The sequence below is a fragment of the Antedon mediterranea genome, chromosome 5 (genome assembly GCF_964355755.1).
Source record: "Antedon mediterranea chromosome 5, ecAntMedi1.1, whole genome shotgun sequence".
Taxonomy (NCBI): Eukaryota; Metazoa; Echinodermata; class Crinoidea; order Comatulida; family Antedonidae; genus Antedon; species Antedon mediterranea.
In genome coordinates this window covers 16,805,294-16,824,995 of record NC_092674.1, presented here as the reverse complement: position 1 = coordinate 16,824,995, position 19,702 = coordinate 16,805,294, and the positions used below count along the sequence as shown (strand labels likewise).

General features: G+C 34.3%; 1 protein-coding gene across 3 annotated transcripts in view; it reads left to right on the top strand.

The window, feature by feature from the left end:
* Positions 1–19,702, top strand: part of LOC140050011 (dynein axonemal heavy chain 2-like) — a 162,784-nt gene that overhangs the window by 125,514 nt on the left and 17,568 nt on the right. For all 3 annotated transcript variants that reach the window (XM_072094992.1, XM_072094994.1, XM_072094993.1), the window contains 8 exons: positions 2,570–2,852; positions 3,134–3,278; positions 4,523–4,722; positions 8,876–9,002; positions 12,788–12,873; positions 15,031–15,131; positions 18,355–18,469; positions 18,640–18,730. In XM_072094992.1, coding sequence (XP_071951093.1) covers positions 2,570–2,852; positions 3,134–3,278; positions 4,523–4,722; positions 8,876–9,002; positions 12,788–12,873; positions 15,031–15,131; positions 18,355–18,469; positions 18,640–18,730 — 1,148 coding nt within the window. The remainder of the gene's footprint in view (positions 1–2,569; positions 2,853–3,133; positions 3,279–4,522; positions 4,723–8,875; positions 9,003–12,787; positions 12,874–15,030; positions 15,132–18,354; positions 18,470–18,639; positions 18,731–19,702) is intronic.

The following is a 19,702-nucleotide window of genomic DNA, read 5'->3' as shown; positions in this document are numbered from 1 at the left end:
TCGGCTGCAGCGCTGCCACGAAACTCATGATTGATAATTTTTGTTAGGTGATCAGAAATATTGAAGAAAGTATTATGATGAACTATCATCAATGCCATCTTTACCTCAGCCTGAATAGAAGGGTGAACAGTTGGCTGATCAATTGGTCGTTGTTTTAAAAACCGTCGCATTGAAGTATTTCTGATCGATTTTTCATTCAAATTGTGCTTCTGAGTTCCTTTAGTAAGATAACACAAAAAAGGAACTTAATTGATGATGATATATTTAAACCTTATATTTTACTAACTTTAATAATAATTATGTTTGTAAGGCCTAAGAATTATTTATTGCATTAATAAAAGTGAACTAATGGCTGATTGCTTTTTGAAAACTATCGTAATAAATAAAGTGCCTTTTCTGATTGATTTTGCAGTTACGTTTTGCTTTGAGTTGAGAGATACAGTAATACAAACAAAAAGAAAAGAGCTTGTTTGGTGATTATAAATCAAACTTGATTTACTAACTTTATATTGTCGTATACACTTAAATAAAAAACCATTCACAGTACAAATCAAATCTGTACTTAGTTGTATTAATTCATTAACAAAAATACAAATTAAAAAAACAACTTACTGGAGTGTACAGCAACATCGTTGATTTCTCCCTGTGAGCATGACAAATTCATGTTACAAATAGTGCAAAAAAACTTGTATTCACTCTCGGTAACGTGTTGATTACTTGCACTAACAAACGGAAACATATTTTTCCATTCATTAGAAAATCTAGTTTTATTTTTTCTTTTTACAACTTTCTTTAGTCTCTAAAACTACGCTACTATGTTTTTCCGACATACTGTAAAACCAGAAAATTTCACGAGTGATTGCAATTCGCGAAAGTATGTACGCAAAATACAGTACTACAAGTACTTTTCCGGTACATGCGCAGTGAGAATACATACAGTACTGTACGATGGTACGATCAATGCCTGGGCATTGGAATTGGGTCAAAGAACTTGTAACTAGCAATTTCAGTACACGCATGCCTACTACTGATACTGTAGATTCATCGCGTACTGTCGGTAAACACAAAGAACGTCGCCTTACAGTACGCTGTACTATGCTATACAATCTTTACATACATTACATGTTCGTTGTATCATACAGGGTGGTACGTACGACATGTGAGATTAAATTAATTTGTAATATTAACTTTCGTGGGAAGATAGATTTTAATTTAATGCAATAATACTGAATTTTATAGAAATGTGTGAAATTTTTCCTGTATGGGCCAGCCTATTGGGACCAAATGTTTTACCCATTTTCATTACAGAGCCCATTATAGAGATCAGAAAAGATCCTTAATTTCATACTAAATGTTTTTTCTGCCACTAAATTAAAATGTAATAACCATTAACGCTATAGAGGTCCGGGTTGAAGAAAATAAGCTTATACAGTATGTAAATTGAGAGACTGCAGTGTAATACCCAATCAGCACAATTTACCGGCGGTCAGCATATTTTTGTTATTGTAGATATGTTTCTGAACATGCTCAGAATGAATTTCTGACAGATTAGACTTGTGCTGCTTTGTATTTTTATATGTTATTGTTTTATTTATTGAAGAAAGATACTGAGATATTTCCGTATATCCATAATATTGGGCCGAATTTCCATAGTAATTACAGACGTTCCTAATTGCTTCATTCTGCAAATTTCGATCATATTTTTTTTCCTGAAGTTTGGTTTAAGCAACACTGGTTTTACTGACTTAGTTAGTATTTATTTTAAAATAATACGTTTTGCTCAATATATTTATAGCAGCAGCTTCATATTTTTTGTCTAAATTTTTTTTCATTATTCATTGATAACCATAATTAATTTGTATTAATTGATTATAATTGCTATAATTTATTACCTTACTGGAAGTACCTCTGACGTTCGCATTGAACGCAAAAAATGTTATCCTATTGTTAGTTGCATGTGTTTTACCAGCGGAAAATATAGGCAGGCTGGCTACTACGGTATTGCGATATAGAGTGTCATTTTCGGCAAACTAGAGGTGCCATTTATCATGAATTTTACGTGTGAGAGTACCATTTCCGACCATCTAGGGGTGTCATTTAGCAAAATTTGCTTCGCCACAGGAGAAAATACTGTGTCTACGGCCCTGGACTCTTGGGCAACCACCTTAAAATAGTCCTGCAACCGGCCCTGCACATATACTGTATATCCGCGGGTATAGTCCCACTTCGAGTCTAATCCAACCTCCAACTTTATGACTGATTTCACAAACGGGTATAGTCCCAGTATTGACTTTTGTTTTGGATGTTACGGCCTCTTGACTAGCCAGTTCAGATGAGTTGTACAAGAAATGCTTATCAATCATTTTTTTCCTGAACCAGGGATTTCTCCGATATATTAACAATCCCATCCCACCCCAATTTCATGTTCTAGGGGGGTGGGATTATACAAGATGATATACGGTATTAGTTTTAATAATATTGATAATAATTTTTTATCAATATTTAACACATAAATTATTATGTAAAATCATTAAATGAAACCAAAGGTTTGTGTTATTTTTATTTATAGGTAATCGCATGACAATCCGAGTTGGTGACAAAGAATTGGATTATAACCCTGAGTTTAAATTTTATATAACAACTAAACTTAGCAACCCTCACTACACACCAGAAATTTCTACCAAGACCACCATTGTTAACTTTGCTGTTAAGGAACAAGGTCTTGAGGCCCAGTTGCTTGGAATTGTTGTTCGTAAAGAAAGGCCAGAATTAGAAGAACAGAAAGATACATTGGTGATGAATATTGCAGCTGGAAAAAAAAAATTGGTTGAACTTGAAGATGAGATTCTCAGGTGTTTATGTTATATAATATTCTATTAGAGTACAGTAGTGGTTTCTAGAATCAGTCAATATATTTTACTAAAATGTTGAAATTTGATCAGCTGCTCTTGAATATATTACTGATACATATTTAGCTCATGTCTTGTTAGTCTGTTTTTGCCAAGTCATTTGGAAATTTGAATTATACAATACATCGCTAAAGAAGATGTTGACTATTATATTTGATTGATTTTGAGTGTAAAAATAATATAATTTCCTTAAAATGGTTGATCTTTGTCCTTGATTGGCACAGGCTATTGAATGAAGCTACAGGGTCATTACTAGATGATGAACAGCTTGTAAACACTTTACAGTCTTCAAAGAAAACGTCTGAAGAAGTATCTGAACAACTACAAGTGTCTGAACAAACAGAAGCGAAAATTGATGCTGCTAGGGAGGTAGGTAACATTATAAAACTGCAATGATTGACAGACTGAACTGTATTAAGCACAATTACAACAGAATAGGCAAACATCTAGGCAACACCAATTAACCAGCTCCCTGGCCCTAAGCAACTAAGTAGTTACTAAATCAAAATGATATAACAATTGATAAAATGAAAATTAAACGCAAGTACTAATTTTTCTTTCAATGCAACTCGTCGCAACTCAACGTCGACTGGAAAACAGGCTTTAGGTACATGAAAAAAACATAAATGAGGCTATTATGTGCTCAGCATATTTAATAGGTTGGGCCTACCATACATTATTTCTTTTATTTTAATTATTTAATTTATTACAAACAACTAAACATTTGTTCATTTATATTTTGAGGATGATATTGCCAATTTTGCTTTATCCCATTTCAAGTTGTTTTGTAATGTGACTCCAACCAAAAGTATATAGTATAGGTGACAAATGTTAATTAAGCATCATTAATCATGATTTGAAAGGCAATGGAATCTAACTTGTTTGATACCAGCTTTTAACATGGTAACATTTGAAAGGGAATTTTTACAATTCTATCAAAGGCTTTAGTAAAGGATGACCCTCCTAATTTTGTGGGCTTCCTCAGCTGCAGAGCTTATGTCATGAACTGCTTTAGACTGTGAACTAAACTGGGGGTTAGGGTTATTTCATGCATCTTTGACATTGCCATACTGCCTTACATCTTATCAGAAGCCACCCAATCACAAACAAATAATTATTCTGCCACTTTTATTTTGAAAAGGCTGATGGGTCTTGACTTAGAATATAATGTTTACTACAATACCGGTAACTATATTATAGGAACAAAACGGGTGCATTTTATTATATAAAAAAAATAACAATTATTACAGTATTATTGTTGCCCATTGCTTTAACATCTGAAAAAGTTATCATTAAGAATCCCATTTGCTGTACATTATCTGGATCCTCTACAGTTTGCCTATTATTAGAGGAACATGTAGTACTGAGGATGCAGTTATATATAAAATAGATCTGTTTTATTCCTACTTAGAAAATTCACAATAAGGTAACAGCAAGATCATTTACTTTACTTTTCCTCTGCATTTAATACCATTCAGCCACACTTTCTCAACAAGATCAAAGGATGTACTAAAATTTGCTTAGAATAGTCTATAAACATCAATGCAAAATGGAAAATAAATAAAATAAATTCAATCAAATACTCACTTTTTTATTCTGTTTGTTATTTGCAGGGATACAGATCTTGCGCACAACGAGCATCAATTCTTTTTTTTGTCCTGAATGATATGGGACGAATTGACCCAATGTACCAGTTTTCATTAGATGCTTACATTGATCTCTTTAACATTTCAATTGATAAAAGCCAACGCAGTCCACAATTGGAGCAAAGAATTACAAACCTGAATGAATATCATACTTATTCTGTCTATAGGTAGTGTATAAAAAACAAGAGCAAATTTGCATTTATTATTGTTTTTTATTACAATTGTCATTGTAATTTGGAATCTCACTTCTTTGTTCTAACACATTTGAGGTATATTTTATTAAATAGGAGTGATTTGGAGAGTTTAAACATTGTCCATTTACTTTGGTTTTATTTTGCTGTTGATCCTGTCATATGTCAGGATTTTTTCTAATGACAATTAATACAACTCCACTACAATTTTGTAGAGCATCTTGTGTATATGTTGTCTTGTAAAGGATAGTGAATGAATTTGCTTATGGTTATCCTTGGCTAATTTGCCAAAATATATAAAACAAAACAAAAACAAATGATTTCCTCTCTTTAAAAAAAACAATAGATAGAAAAAAAACCAACTAGAATATAGAATTTAGTTGACAAACATACAAAAAAATTAATTTTTGTTAGTATTATTTTTTTTAATTATTTTTTTATTTTTATATGGCCGACTTTTGTCGTAAACGACAATGTCAATTAGTCTTACATTCATCTGAATGATGATTAAGCCTGGGACTGTTTAAAGCAACTTTGGCTGGTCCCAACATTGACCAAGGGCTTCTCTCGTTCAGTGCCCACCTTAACCATTTATTACAGAGGGCGCTGAGCTAGCTGACGACCTCCTTGATTTTCTCATGATTTTTGATTTTTTTGCTGTTGTTTTGTTAACTTTTTGATGTCGTATTGTGTTATGTCTGTAATTTTGCTGTTGTTTAGTGGATTTAATCATTGCTTTTTTTCCGGACATTTCGATTCATTTCCTGATTTTCATCTTATTTTCGATGAAATCTGCTAGGCCTAGGCCTATGCCGGACCAAGCCTGCTCTACTTGCTCTACTAACAGTTGTATGCCTTGCTGTTCTCAACTCACGCCTGGTAGCACTAACAGCTGGATTCCTACCAGGCCTAGGCTTCGGCCTAGCAAGAGAGGAAGACGTGGTGGTTCTCATATTCATCGACGTATACCAGTGAGAATTAGTTATTATGCTTCTTTGCCTAACTCTAATAAAAGAAGAAAAAATTTTACTCATTTTCTGCATCGACAACTGATAAACATCCCATTATCAAATAATGTGGGTGCCAAGGATAGACCATCTTCTTGCCAACTACCTTTGTTTTTACTTACCAATGCTCAATCACTTTGCAATAAACATGATGAATTGAGTTTGTTATTAAACACCCAAGGGGTTGATGTCGGAGTATTTACTGAATCCTGGTATGGACCTCATATATGTAATGCTCAAATTCATGTTCAAGGATATTCTTTTTTTGGCAAATGTAGAGAGGATCGACGTGGAGGCGGTGTGGCAATTTATGTGAAGGATAACATTGATTGTGCAATCCTTGACATCCCTGTACCACCTGAATTGGAAGTCATTTGGATAAACTTAAAATGTTCTCGTCTACCAAGAGGAATGTCATCAATCGTTGTTTGTGCTATCTACATCACAACAGACTCCCCATATCAACTTCTTCTTGAGCGGCATATTTGTGAAACGATAGACCTTATTCGTTCTAGATCACTTCAGACTGGTTTTTGCATTATGGGCGATTTCAACAGAATGAACATTAACTACATTTTACGTAATAACTGTTTAAAACAAATTGTTAATTTTCCAACCCGTGAACTTGCTACATTAGACCTCATCTTGACTAATTTTGAAACTAAATACCATACCCCAGAAGCGATGTCTCCTCTTGGTTTTAGTGACCACATCTGTATTTTATGGAAACCTAAAGTTCAAGCTATCAAAAATGTTGTCAAATCTATAAGTGTTCGTCCCTTATATGATACCAGAATAAGATCGTTTGGCACCTGGATTGTATCTCAGAATTGGAATGATATTTATAGCTGCATTTCTACACAGAGTAAAGTTGATGCTTTCTATTACAAACTGATCACTGCTATTAATAAGTTTTTCCCGTTGAAAAATATTAAAACGCACAATACTGATAAACCTTGGCTAACACAAAATATCAGAAATTCTATTTCTGAACGCCAAAAAGCGTTTAAATCCAATAACTTAACCCATTGGAAAGCTTGCAGAAACAAAGTCAAGAGGGAAATCATTAAAGCTAAAGTAAAATTTAATGTAGATAGAGTTAGACACCTGCAAAAAACTGACCCAGGTAAATGGCACCAACAGGTCAGAGTTATGACAAACACTAAGAAAATTGATCTCAATATACCAGTTCCTGAAATCTCTCCATTGGATCATAAATCCATTGCTAATGTCATCAATGACTTGTTTACTAACATTAGTGCTCACATCCCTTTTCTAAATAAAACTCAACTCCCTGCATTCCTTCCCTCTGACAAACCTGCACCTAAACTTCATCCTTGGGATATTTATAAAAAATTAAGATCTATTAAAGAAAACAAGGCCTGCGGACCAGATTTGGTCCCACCCAAAATTGTTAAATTATTTGCCATGGAGTTTTGTGAACCACTTTGTGATATACTCAACTGTTCTTTTTCTGAAGGTATTGTCCCTTCTCAGTGGAAAAAGGCAGTTGTAGTCCCTGTGCCCAAGGTTCAGCCTCCTACTATTGACAAACTCAGACCTATCTCCATTACTTCTGTGTTTGCCAAAGTAGCTGAGGAGTTTATCACTGACTGGATCTTACAAGATATAAGTTCAAAAATCGATGTTAACCAGTTTGGAAATGTTAAGGGTTTGTCTACTGCTCATTACCTGACCCACTTGGTGCATTATCTCTGTCAAGGTGCTGAGAATAAGCACAATGTTGGTACCATGGTTCTTACTGATTTCTCCAAGGCCTTTGATCTTATCGACCATACCATCCTTGTTAATAAGATCATTGATATTGGTGTCAGGGGGGCTTTGGTACCATGGTTGTGTGATTTTCTTTTTATGCGTATGCAGTGTGTCAAATATAATGGTACCTTATCTAATTACTCTTACTTAAAAGCTGGTGTCCCACAGGGAACCAAGTTAGGCCCTTTATGTTTCCAGATCATGATCAACGATGCTGGTACAAATGCTAAAACTAAGTATCTGAAATATGTAGATGATCTTACATTTTGTGAAAATCGTAAGCTCTCATTGCCTGGTTTTTTACAAGATGATCTTAATTCTTTTTTCCGCTGGTGTAACGACAACTGTTTAGTGCTTAACCCCAAAAAATGTCAGGCCCTTAAGGTGTGTTTCAGTTCTACCCAACCTTCACACGTTGACATACACTTGGGAACTGATAAGCTCCAATATGTTAATAAAGCCAAGATCCTGGGAGTTTTTTTTCAAGACAACCTTAAATGGGACTGTCATATTGATTCCATCATCACTAAAGCTTCCAGGAAACTTTTCTTTTTACGATCACTAAAACGATTTGGTTTTAACATTGAAGAGCTTAAATTGACCTTTTGTGGTTACATTAGACCAGTTGTTGAGTATGCTGATGTTGTTTGGCATTCTGGCCTGTCTAGTAGATTAAGCGATTGTATTGAAAATGTTCAAAAGAGGGCTTGCCGTATAATGTTAGGCAATGATTACTTTTCTTACTCTGGTGCCCTTGAATTTCTTAAATTAGAGACTTTGGCTCAAAGAAGGGTGGAGCATTGTCGCAAGTTCGCTGAGTATCTCCCCAAAATTAAACAAACAGCTGATTTAATCCCACCGACCAGACATAGCTGTCATGGTAGGAATTTAAGAAATAAAAACAAAATTACCCAGCTAGCGTCTAAAACATCCAGATTTACCAATAGCCCTATACCCTACTTCATCAAATTACTGAATTCTTAATTTTCTCCCCTGCTAGTTTGCGACTGCTCTCCCCTTCTTTGTTGTTTTTTTTGTTTTCATATTTTTTATATATATTTATATTTTTGATATGACATGTATTTTACACGCAATTTGGCTCTTAGCCACGAGTTGTAATTTTGGTCAATTTTTTGATATTTGAAATAAAAGTGAATAATAATTAACCAGCGGAGAGGCATAAGCCAATACGTCTGAGGCAGATCCTAGATGCAGGGGCTGCCAGCAGTGCTGATTTCAAATGCCTAATGGGACCCCAGCTCCATATACTGTAAAGCAAATTATTAGTACTTTTGTAATTGTTCATTAGTATTGAATTATATATTTGTTTTTATTGTCTTTAATAGATTTACATGCAGAGGTCTGTTTGAAAAACACAAACTCTTATTTTCATTCCAAATGTGTGCCAAGATTTTAGAGGCATCTGGCAAGCTAAATATGGAAGAGTACAACTTCTTTCTAAGAGGAGGCATTGTAAGTTACACATACATTTTTTATCTAGGCCTCATTAGGCGAACAAGCCCTGGTTACCGTTTGAAAACCTCAAAAAGTGATGTTTTCAACTATTAGCGGCATGACTGATTTTTATGATTAATGTGTTTTACGGACGGTTTCAAGGACTATCCTACCAGTGGGCTGTTCACTGGCCAAATGATTGACACTTGTAACTGGAGCTGTGACAAATAATTTTTTCTTGAAAAGTGCCTGGGTATTAACATGGAGATGGAAACAACTTTTTCTATCTACAGTAAAAATAAATGGTCACTATAGTTTCAAACTAGGCTTAATCCACCACCGTATGAATCAAAACCTAAATTAAAATTGTCTGTATTCTTTGGCCGTCGTTTGATTAATTACATCTTGCCATGTTTTATTCTTTTTTTTTCTGAATAATTTGGCGATACCTTCCTATATTAATTACTAGCAGAGGGTTTGATGAGTTTTGAAAAGTTATGCAAATGTGGTCTAACATAGCAATTCAGTTTTTTTAAGGACCTTCTTCCAGGTCCGAGCCTGGAAAATGACTTACATATATTAAATGTTAAAAAGTTATGAATGAAATAAATCTCATTGTAACAAATGTTTCGCGAAAAGTAACTCTCAACTTCCGCTCGAGCTTTCTCCGTACAGAATTAATATTTATGTTGGTATTCCTTTCATTTTTTGTACATTATTAAAAAATAGCATACAGTACATACGGAACAGACCCTGCTCTGAGAAAACAGATCCCCTGAATATGCCATGATTGAATATAGCTACGATATAAACAAAATACTTTGTATTAAATCGATTGTGGTTTTTTTATTATTTGAATGGATATAATATCAAATATGTATCTTTTTTAGCACATTTAAAATGGATAGCACGAAATATTTAAAACAAAGAACCCGAACAAATAAACAGCATATTATTTCAAATGGATAGCAAAATAGATAGCACAATCAAATGGATATAATTGTACTGTACATTATCATTACGTGTACAGCCCCATTAGAGAAGGTGTTCATTTTTACCCGATGTTTTGAAAAACTTCGGGTAAATGTCACTTAACCTCCTACTGTGACATGTGTTTATTTAAGTCCAACTTTGATAGGCAGGTCGTTAAACTATTTGATCATTGCCGACTTCTGCTAGTTTTTGCCTGACCATTGACCTTGCATACTGAAGAATGTACCTTTTCCTAATCAATCAATTAATAATAATAATAATACCAGATTTATATAGCGCCCTTTTCATGAGTAATCATGCTCAAAGGCGCTTTTACAAGCATTATTACCCCAGTATTTTTTGGGATCAAACACGTATGGAAACATACTCCCATAATGCAGCCGGTAACCAGCGCAGTTGTGTCTAGATCTAACTCTCTAATTACAAGAGAGCTAATAAAATCACAGGGGTATAATAGGATTCAGGTAATTAATCACCTGCTTAGTTGATTTATCTGATAAAGATTTTGACCAAAAAGTTCTAATGGGGATGTACACCTAATGATTCTATAAGGATTATCGGGTAGACATTATTTCAAATGGATAGCACATTATTTCAAATGGATAGCACATTAAGTAGCACAATCAAATTGATATAGTACTGTACATTATTCTATAAGGATTATCGTGTAGCACATTCATTCAAATGGATAGCACATTATTTCAAATGGATAGCACATTGGGTAGCACAATCAAATACATAGTATACTGTACATTATTCTATACGGGTTATCGGGTAGCACATTCATTCAAATGGTAGCACAATCAAATTGATATAGTACTGTACATTATTCTATATGGATTATCGGGTAGCACATTTTTTCTAAAAAAAACTTGCACATGCTCATTAGGAAAGACATTTGCCTCTCTCCGCCAAGGTGTACAAATGGGTAGGCCTACCTGGTACGGTCAAACTTCACTGATTACAATACAGTACTAGCTACAACATTATGTGAAGTATGTTTCCATACGTGCTTGATTAAAAATGACTGGGATAATAATGTGAAGCTCTTGAGGCTTTGAGCATTCAGCACTATTATAAAAACGGCTGATATTTGACAATCTATTTAGTGCACAATTGGGAGTGTATAAAATCCACAATGCATTCTTTGTTTTGTTTTTTTAGCCTATATCTAGAGGGTTAATTTAAAATAATAAAATTATGAAACAATTATACACAAAATGTATTATACAGAAACAAAGTTACATGCATTAAAATAATAGGTTCAATGTAAAAGAAATTTCACGAGTGTTGATTGGTTGTCATCAAATGTTCTCTAAGTTTACTATGTAGCATGAAGATTAATTTATTGCAATAATATCAAGTTTTCTGTGGAACAGGTAGACTTTAACTTAAATGGATGACATTCTATTAATTTCCATAACAGTCATAGTTTAGCAAATGATTGCATAATTTAACATGTTTGTTTTTTTTAAAACACAGCCTATTTATTGCCCAATCAATACACGTCATTTGTTTTAAAAACAAAATCACCTAAAATGTACATTTTATGGTTAATTATGATATAAATAAAAAACAATGTACCCTAAAATGTGGTTTTCATCTCTAGGCATAGACTTGTACACTTTTCACATCTGCGTAAATTGTTACAAGTTGTAACCGGGTTTGATCTCCCGAATTATTACACACTTTCATATACGCATATGCGAACCCTGAGAAATCTTGTTAGAAAGTATTGTCATTGCATAGTTGGGGTGGGGGCGCTATTTAGTTATTAGTGTACTGTGATTGGTCAGTTAAATTCCAGGGCAACACACATGCGCAGTACAAACTCAGGAAGAAAAAAACAGGCCTCTCGTCGGTGTGTTTTTCTCCTGAAATTTCACATGCAAAATCTCGGGAGATTTTCCAGAAAATTGTCATCACATTATGCAAACCTGGTTACAAGTTGTTACATTTTGCAGATGTGAAAAGGAATTATTTGTAGTCTCTACTCATAGCCTGGTATCAAACCCTACCTATAGGTAGGCCTGCCTCATGTTGTATCCAGTGTGTGTGTGAATTTATTATATTACATAGCCTATGTAAATACGTGAACGTGATTGGTTGAAACTTAATCAAATGACTACTGTTGCGAGGATTTGTAAATCGTATATTGATATTAATTTTCACATGATTATCGTGTTCCTGTCATTAAACATATAAAATCAAGTAAATTCTCGAGTACGATGATATTGACTGTGTAATTTTCGTATGGCAACACTCGCAATTGGTGATAAACAAAAGTCTTCTACTGAGACTTGAACTTGCGAAGATTAGTCCACATTCTCACGATACAACGTTTTACCCGCTGCGCCACGCAACTTGCTTGAAGAAAATCAACTAAACTATTTAAACTATGCATACATAGTGCCCTCATTTGTTATTTGTCCTCTATAGATGTGATGAAAGACTGTTTGTGATTGGTTTACTCACGGTAGTAACCTGGAACACGCGGCGCGCTGAACATCTGGTGATTCGGGTCGAAGAAGACGAATTATTATTTATTCGGCCACGAGGGAATATTTGAGGGAATATATTTCCTCGAAAAAAATATCATTACCTCGGGATGTCAAATCTTATATTTAACCTCTAAGCAGGCAATATCTGTATAATATTATATGTTTGCATTTTACTGGAGTTTTATGCTACATGAAATCAAATTTCATAATGTTTATCATTTTGACAATAATGTTCTGTATCTGTGACTTGCTGAAGTAATTACTAGAATTTATAGCATAATTATAGAATTGCATTATCTTGTATTATAGGTACTTGATAGTGAGGGTCAGATTGATAATCCTTGTGGTTCATGGCTTGCAGACTCATCATGGGATAATATAACTGAACTTGACAAGTAAGTCTTGCATGTTTTTCAACTGAATATTAATTCATACTAAAACAATTTTATGGCATAACAATTTTTGTGTGTGTTTTGGAAAACCAATACAGTAACAATGGTGCAGATTAGTTTTGTTCTTCTTGAAACGAGTTCCACTGATATATAGTTGTCTTTATTCTAATAAAGACTCATTATTATACCAATTGTTATAGGTGACATGTGTAAACTATGAAAATACAGGTATTGCTCTTGTGCTCTCTACAAAATACATTCTACAGGGAGGGGCCAAGAAATTGTGAAAAGTGTAGAAAAGAGCACATTCATCATTCAATCCATTGGCATTAAGTCAAAGTTTAACATTTGAATAATACGTCACAAGTAATATACTAAGTAGTATACTAAATAATGCTAGTTATCCAAACTATCAATTAGTCAAATGTAATCACATTTATTACATGTACCGTATTTCTGATTTTTTTTAAGCACACGGTTTTCAAAGTTTAACGTGCACGTGTGTCATTATTCTGCAATTAAAATTCATAAAAATGAATGAAATCTATCGCAGATTTAAAAAATAAGAGGTGCACAACTTCATGTAAATGTTGATATGTTGACAAAATTAAGTTACGAAATTTAGAGAAACATGATACACAAAAATAGGGTGGAAAGAAAGAAGAATAATATAAAAAGAAAAAAAAGATTATCCAATACAGTAATTTATTTTATTTATTTTTATTTCAACAATATTTTATGAGGGTGGTCCATCCAGCATCAGCTGATCATTAGGAGTTATCCGCCGAGTGCAGATAACTAATTATTAAAATTAATAATTATAAACATGTCTCATATTTTTCATTCAATTTTAATGTACTTTTCATGCAATTTTAATTCTTTTTAAATATTTAATTCTTTGTACGTATTTCTTTTTGGAGAGCCTTGTTACAACCGCTAATGTAGAAAACGCCAGCTAATGTAGAAACACCAACAGCTGATGTAGTAATGAAAATTGCCTCACAGCTAATGTAGTTACTATCGCCAGCTAATGTAGAAAATATATATTTTACAAACCTATGTCATGTGCAAATGCATCTTTTTACTAAGCTATCAGTCTATCTACCTCTCGTAAGCGACCACCTCCCTTAAACGACCATACTTCGTAAGCAACCACCCTCATTAGCGACCACCTCTTAAGGACCACCTCTATTGAACGATCAACATCTCTGTTAAGGGACCGCTTCTTATAATCGACCACCTCTCATAAAGGAGGTGTGGTTGTTAAGATAGGTTGTCACTTACGAGAGGTAGTCTATTATGAGAATCGGTCCCTTATGAGCAGTGATCAATTACAAGAGGTGGTCGATTATGAGAAGCGGTACCTTAACAGATATATGGCGAAAAAATGATAGGATATGATATAATGAAATGGTTAATAAAATTGGTTGGATATTGTATATGTTAAAGGCTTCAACATTCAATATTTTTAGGCAATAAACTTGAAAATTAAACGAGGCTTACCTGTAAGGTGAAGTTTGATGTAAATTCTACCATATCAGCAGTGGCACTTCTGGGTTAACATGAGAGGCACGACCAGTGTCCGCTAAGATCATTGTACTTCCAGAACCGCGACAGGTCAGACTTGTGCGCTAGTTGGATATTGTTCACTATTCAATGTTTTCATCATTTGTCATCAGAAACTACATCCACATCAAATGGCCCAGCCCCTATATTTCGGCAATGCTAAAGATAGGATATTAGGTTAATTTCAACATTTCATTTCACAATTTCGAAGGCCCCTTCCTGATCCCCATCTCTTTCTATTTCAAAATCCACTGCTGTAGTGTTTATTTTTGTTCATTGCCAAGTTCTGCAATACCTTTCAACTAGTAGTGTAGAGGCCTGAGGCCCCTGGTTTAGGAAACCTAAGTGGCCTTCTAACGCTGGAGGCCGGGCGTTATTAGGCTTTTTTGACATATTTGAATGCCTGTTTTTCCTCTGGGCACTGCCCATGGGCCTTCTAAGTTCTGGGACCCCTGGGTTTAGCCAGTGAGCGCTCATAGCCGTTACGCCACTGAGTTCTACATGATTACAAGTATTGTATGCATGTTATAATACCTTTGTTTCAGACACTTTAAACATGTAGTGATCGATTTTGATTTGTCTTTAATTTGGTAGACTTGCTAACTTCCATGGATTGGTGCAGTCATTTGAACAATATCCTCGGGATTGGCACATATGGTACACAAGTGCTGAACCAGAGTCTGCACCATTGCCAGGTAAAATATGAAATGTCTTATGGTACATGAAGTTTAACTGAAGTTCTACAAATTTGCTAAGCTATGTACAGTACAGCTATTAATTACTGCTCCGTTCTCACACCAAACCAGACTTTCCCTCCTTCCCGCAAGCGAAAGGAGTTGCGTCTTCTCTAAAGCTAAATCGTAAGATATATAATTTTTTCCCAGGATAGTTCTTAGAGCTATTTTTTGAACAGCTTCAATTTTATATACTAATTTTGTAGTAATTGCGCCATGCCACACAGAGCATGCATACTCGAAAATTGGTCTAATATAACAACAGAACACCTTGATCAGGTCATCCAGACCACCTTCTCATCATAAATAAATCAAACATCTTTTGAGATACCTTAGAAACTATGTCTGTGACATGCATGTCCCATTTCATATTATCCTGAATAGTAACCCCTAACAATTTGAGGTTGCCAACACATTCAAGAATTGTATCATTGGCTGGAAATCACTGGCATTGTGCAAAAAAGTGATTGTCATAACATTTAGACGATTTAGGCAACATATTAGCTTTATCGTGATCATACAAAGTATTATTTATTTTAAATCGCAATCCCATGCGCTCCCTGGTCAAAAGGCGGATCGTCGTGTTCACCATTGTTACTAGCTATCAAAAGAAACAATGTTTCTTATTGTGAACGAATTCTGGTAATAATAACCCTCCTTGAATAGATGATCAAAACAAGACAATCTAATTGTCTTGATCAAAACATGTTGATATTTGTCTGGCGGTATCCCCATTGTACAAATTTACTTTAAAACATTTGCTAGAAGTTGGCCCAGTTCACTGACATTCACCGGTGGCATGTGTGAAGATAATTAACATTGAGACCCTTGTCGGTAGGTGATCGTATAATATTTTTATGTTGCGTTTAAACCAACATTCTAATGTACCATATGTTTAAACAGTAACTGTGTGGATTTGGCTACCAAGTGTGTTACGAACTTGATGGTGTAGCTAGACGCCAACGTGCTGTGGTACTACAGTACATTGATTTTCTAAAATTGATTGCTAGCCCACTTTGATGCAAACAACGACATATCAACAATATTTTTATACAGCGATGATCCAAAGTGTTTCATCTTCTGTCTGATCTGCATATGATTATGGAAATTGTTTAAAGACACTAGACCTACAATTTGTTACGTGTTTATGGTTAATTATGATAAAAAGAGAGAAACAGTGCACTACCTAAGTAGCTTGTGTCGAATGTCCTCTCGTGGACGGTCTTAGGCCTAGCTTAGCTAGGCTCAGTTTTGTAGGCCTAGCTGGTAAAGAGTAGTAACGTACGCCTAGCCCTGTGTTGTCTCGTTGCTGAATTAATTGTCTTTTCTTTTTTTGGCAGAATCTATTGGGACTAAAGACCTGGTATTTTCGCTGAAAAGTTGCAGTTCTTTTGTTTGTTTACCCTTTCACGATCGATCGAAAGTGGGTGCATCACATCACAATATGAAAATATTAATCAATTTATAGTGGGCCACTTAAATTATTAGAATCAACTTATTTTTCACAATTTTTTACCGTTGAAAGACGAAATATAGTAATAATACATATAGTATTTATTTTTACATAAAATGTGTGTGACCTTAAATTAGGTTGAAAAAATGTAGGTCTAGTGGCTTTAAGACAGATAAAAAAACGATAAATCAAACTGATAAAAAATAATTGCCCCATTTTTACGCTCGCGAGAATTACGCGACCCCTTAACAACAACAATGGCGATCTCCGCTTGGACGCTGAAGGCCAAACTTTCATTCAATCTGAATGAAATGAAAAGAATCTACTTAGATGATATACAAAACAAATATTGAATGTTTTTATATTCGTGCTACCTGTATGTACAAATAATTTCATTCCGTGAAAGATGAAAGGTGATATTTTCATCTTTCACCTCTTGAAATTATTTATACCATCACACTCATAAACATTCATTACTTGTATACTATAAGTATATATATATATATAATAGTAACCAAACTGGCCGCATTTTTCAGATAAGACAATCGATTAATTGTCTAACCAAAAACGTCATTTATCTCATATACTGTAATATTTGTGGCAAACAGTACGTCGGAGAAACAAAAAACACTCTCCGTATGAGAATGACACAACACAGATCAGCTATCAAAACATTAGAGCTTGATCAACCTGTAGCCGAACATTTTAATTCAGCTGGCCATTCGATTGCAAATTTCAGAGTTATTGCAATAGACCATAATGTCAAATGGAGTGACAAAACTCGCAAAGACAAAGAAAACCACTGGGAATTAGAACTTAAAATCACAAAACCTTTTGGACTTAACATAAGGAACATACTCCCAGATCGGTAAAATTATTCCATTGACTACCAAAATTTAAGTTTCAATATTAACCACCATTTAAGCTGTTTTTTAGTTTCATTCCAAAATTGTTTATATCTCTACCAAGCTACCTTCTTTGTTTTCTACTCTTATTCAGACTTCACCCTGTCTCCTTTTGTTGTATTTCTTTTATTCCTGTCCACCCAGGCAGCACTTGCCAGTTCTTATATTCCAAATTCCTTCACTTGCACTGATGAAGGGCTAGTGTTGCCCGAAAGCTCTGCTAACTTTTCTGGCTGTTTTACTTTATCGTTTTGATTTAGCTTTTCGCTTTTTTTTTGTATCTCCATTGAGATCCAGCCACTGATACCCACAGCATTGTCATTTTTTCAGTTATTTGCCTTTGGATTTATATATATTAAAATTTCAGTATATCACCGGGTGGTTTAGAATTAATGTTCTGTGCCTGATTTGTTTATATATATATATATGTATATATGTATAAATAAATGAACCAACTGGACATTTTATTGCACTACAGGCTGTTTCATGAGTATGAACTCAATCTTCAGGTGCTTGGCTCTGAAGACTGCAGACAGTACTGTTTCGATCTTGTTAAATCTCGTCAGTGCAGCTCAGGTTTCGAAATGAAATGTACCGCAGATCTGGCACAATATGTATATACAGTATATATATATAAGCCTATATAAGCCTATATAAGCTCTGCTAACTTTTCTGGCTGTTTACTTTATCGTTTTGATTTAGCTTTTCGCTTTTTATTTTTGTATCTCCATTGAGATCCAGCCACTGATACCCACAGCATTGTCATTTTTTTCAGTAATTTGCCTTTGGATTTATATATAAGCCTATATATATTGTGTCTATTTAGGTGAATGGGATAATGCCTGTAATGAGCTACAAAGAATGCTAATTGTTAGATCACTTCGGCCTGACCGTGTTTCTTTCTGTTCAACCTCATTCATTATAAATAACCTAGGATCCAAGTAAGTATCACTCTTATTAATCTTTTACCATATTATTCTTTATTCACTATTCAATTGCTAAAGATTAAAGGTACACATAAACTTCCTTGACAGAAAACTGCATTCACACCAACTGCCTGTTTTTGTACCTGAATCTTATTAACTAATGATGAGATATGAATATGTTTCAGGTTTGTCGAGCCGCCTGTGTTGGACATGAAATCTGTTGTTGATGATTCTACAACAAAAACACCACTGATATTTGTGCTGTCAACTGGAGTGGTAAGAGGCTTTAAATATAAAATACTAATTTTAAGGTGCTGTACTCCATTCTGATTGTAAACATGAATTGATTCACATTGACAATTTCCAGTCATGCTTGGGCTTCATTCAAGAATTGCGTACCCTATTTTGAATAGTTTTAAGATGTGTATGAAATTGCATCACCTTTATAGTTAGTAAGGGCTATATTAATTTTGTGATCTATACATTCATGAGTGAATATCGCTGTCAGTGTCACTAAGCTTGAATTCAGAAAAACTCCCTTTTGGCCTTTTTTTTGTAGGTAAAAGTGATACAAAATAATCATTGAAGAATAATCTTGATAAATGAAATAGAAAAGTCATAGGTTGTCCTTAAATTGAAAATTGAGGTCATTAGGTTAGCTGGTGACATCAATAAATAAATAAGGAATTTAGTATAATTAAAAACACGTAAACAAATATAAAACATCCATAATTTCATTTCATAGATTTTAGTAGGGCGGCCAATGTGAGCTTTTTCATCATGGGGGGCATTTTCTGTTAATAGCAGGCAACCATGTGGAATATATCTCTTATGGGATGACAAAAAATATAGGGGTGGATGCCACTCTCAAATTTCAGGTCAAAGGTCATTTTCAAGGTTATAAGGTCAAATATGGTAAAATAGAGGTTTAAGCTGTTTTCAACAACATATAAGCCAATTAAAAGAAATGTAACCATTATTGGATCATTATTGACATATTGCGGTATATGGTCAAGTTCATCAATTTTTCAACTTACCAGTTTAAAGGTCATTTTCAAGGTCATAAGGTCAAATAAAGCACAGACCTGTTAATTATCGGTATTAATAATTGAAATGAATATAATTTTCATGATAGCCTGGGGCTGATGTTTATAGTGTGGTGTCAAAAAGACCAGAATTGTACTGGGAAGATTTTAAACTTTTTGAATCACTCCTGGAAGGTGTTCAAGGGATGGAGAGGATGAGTCC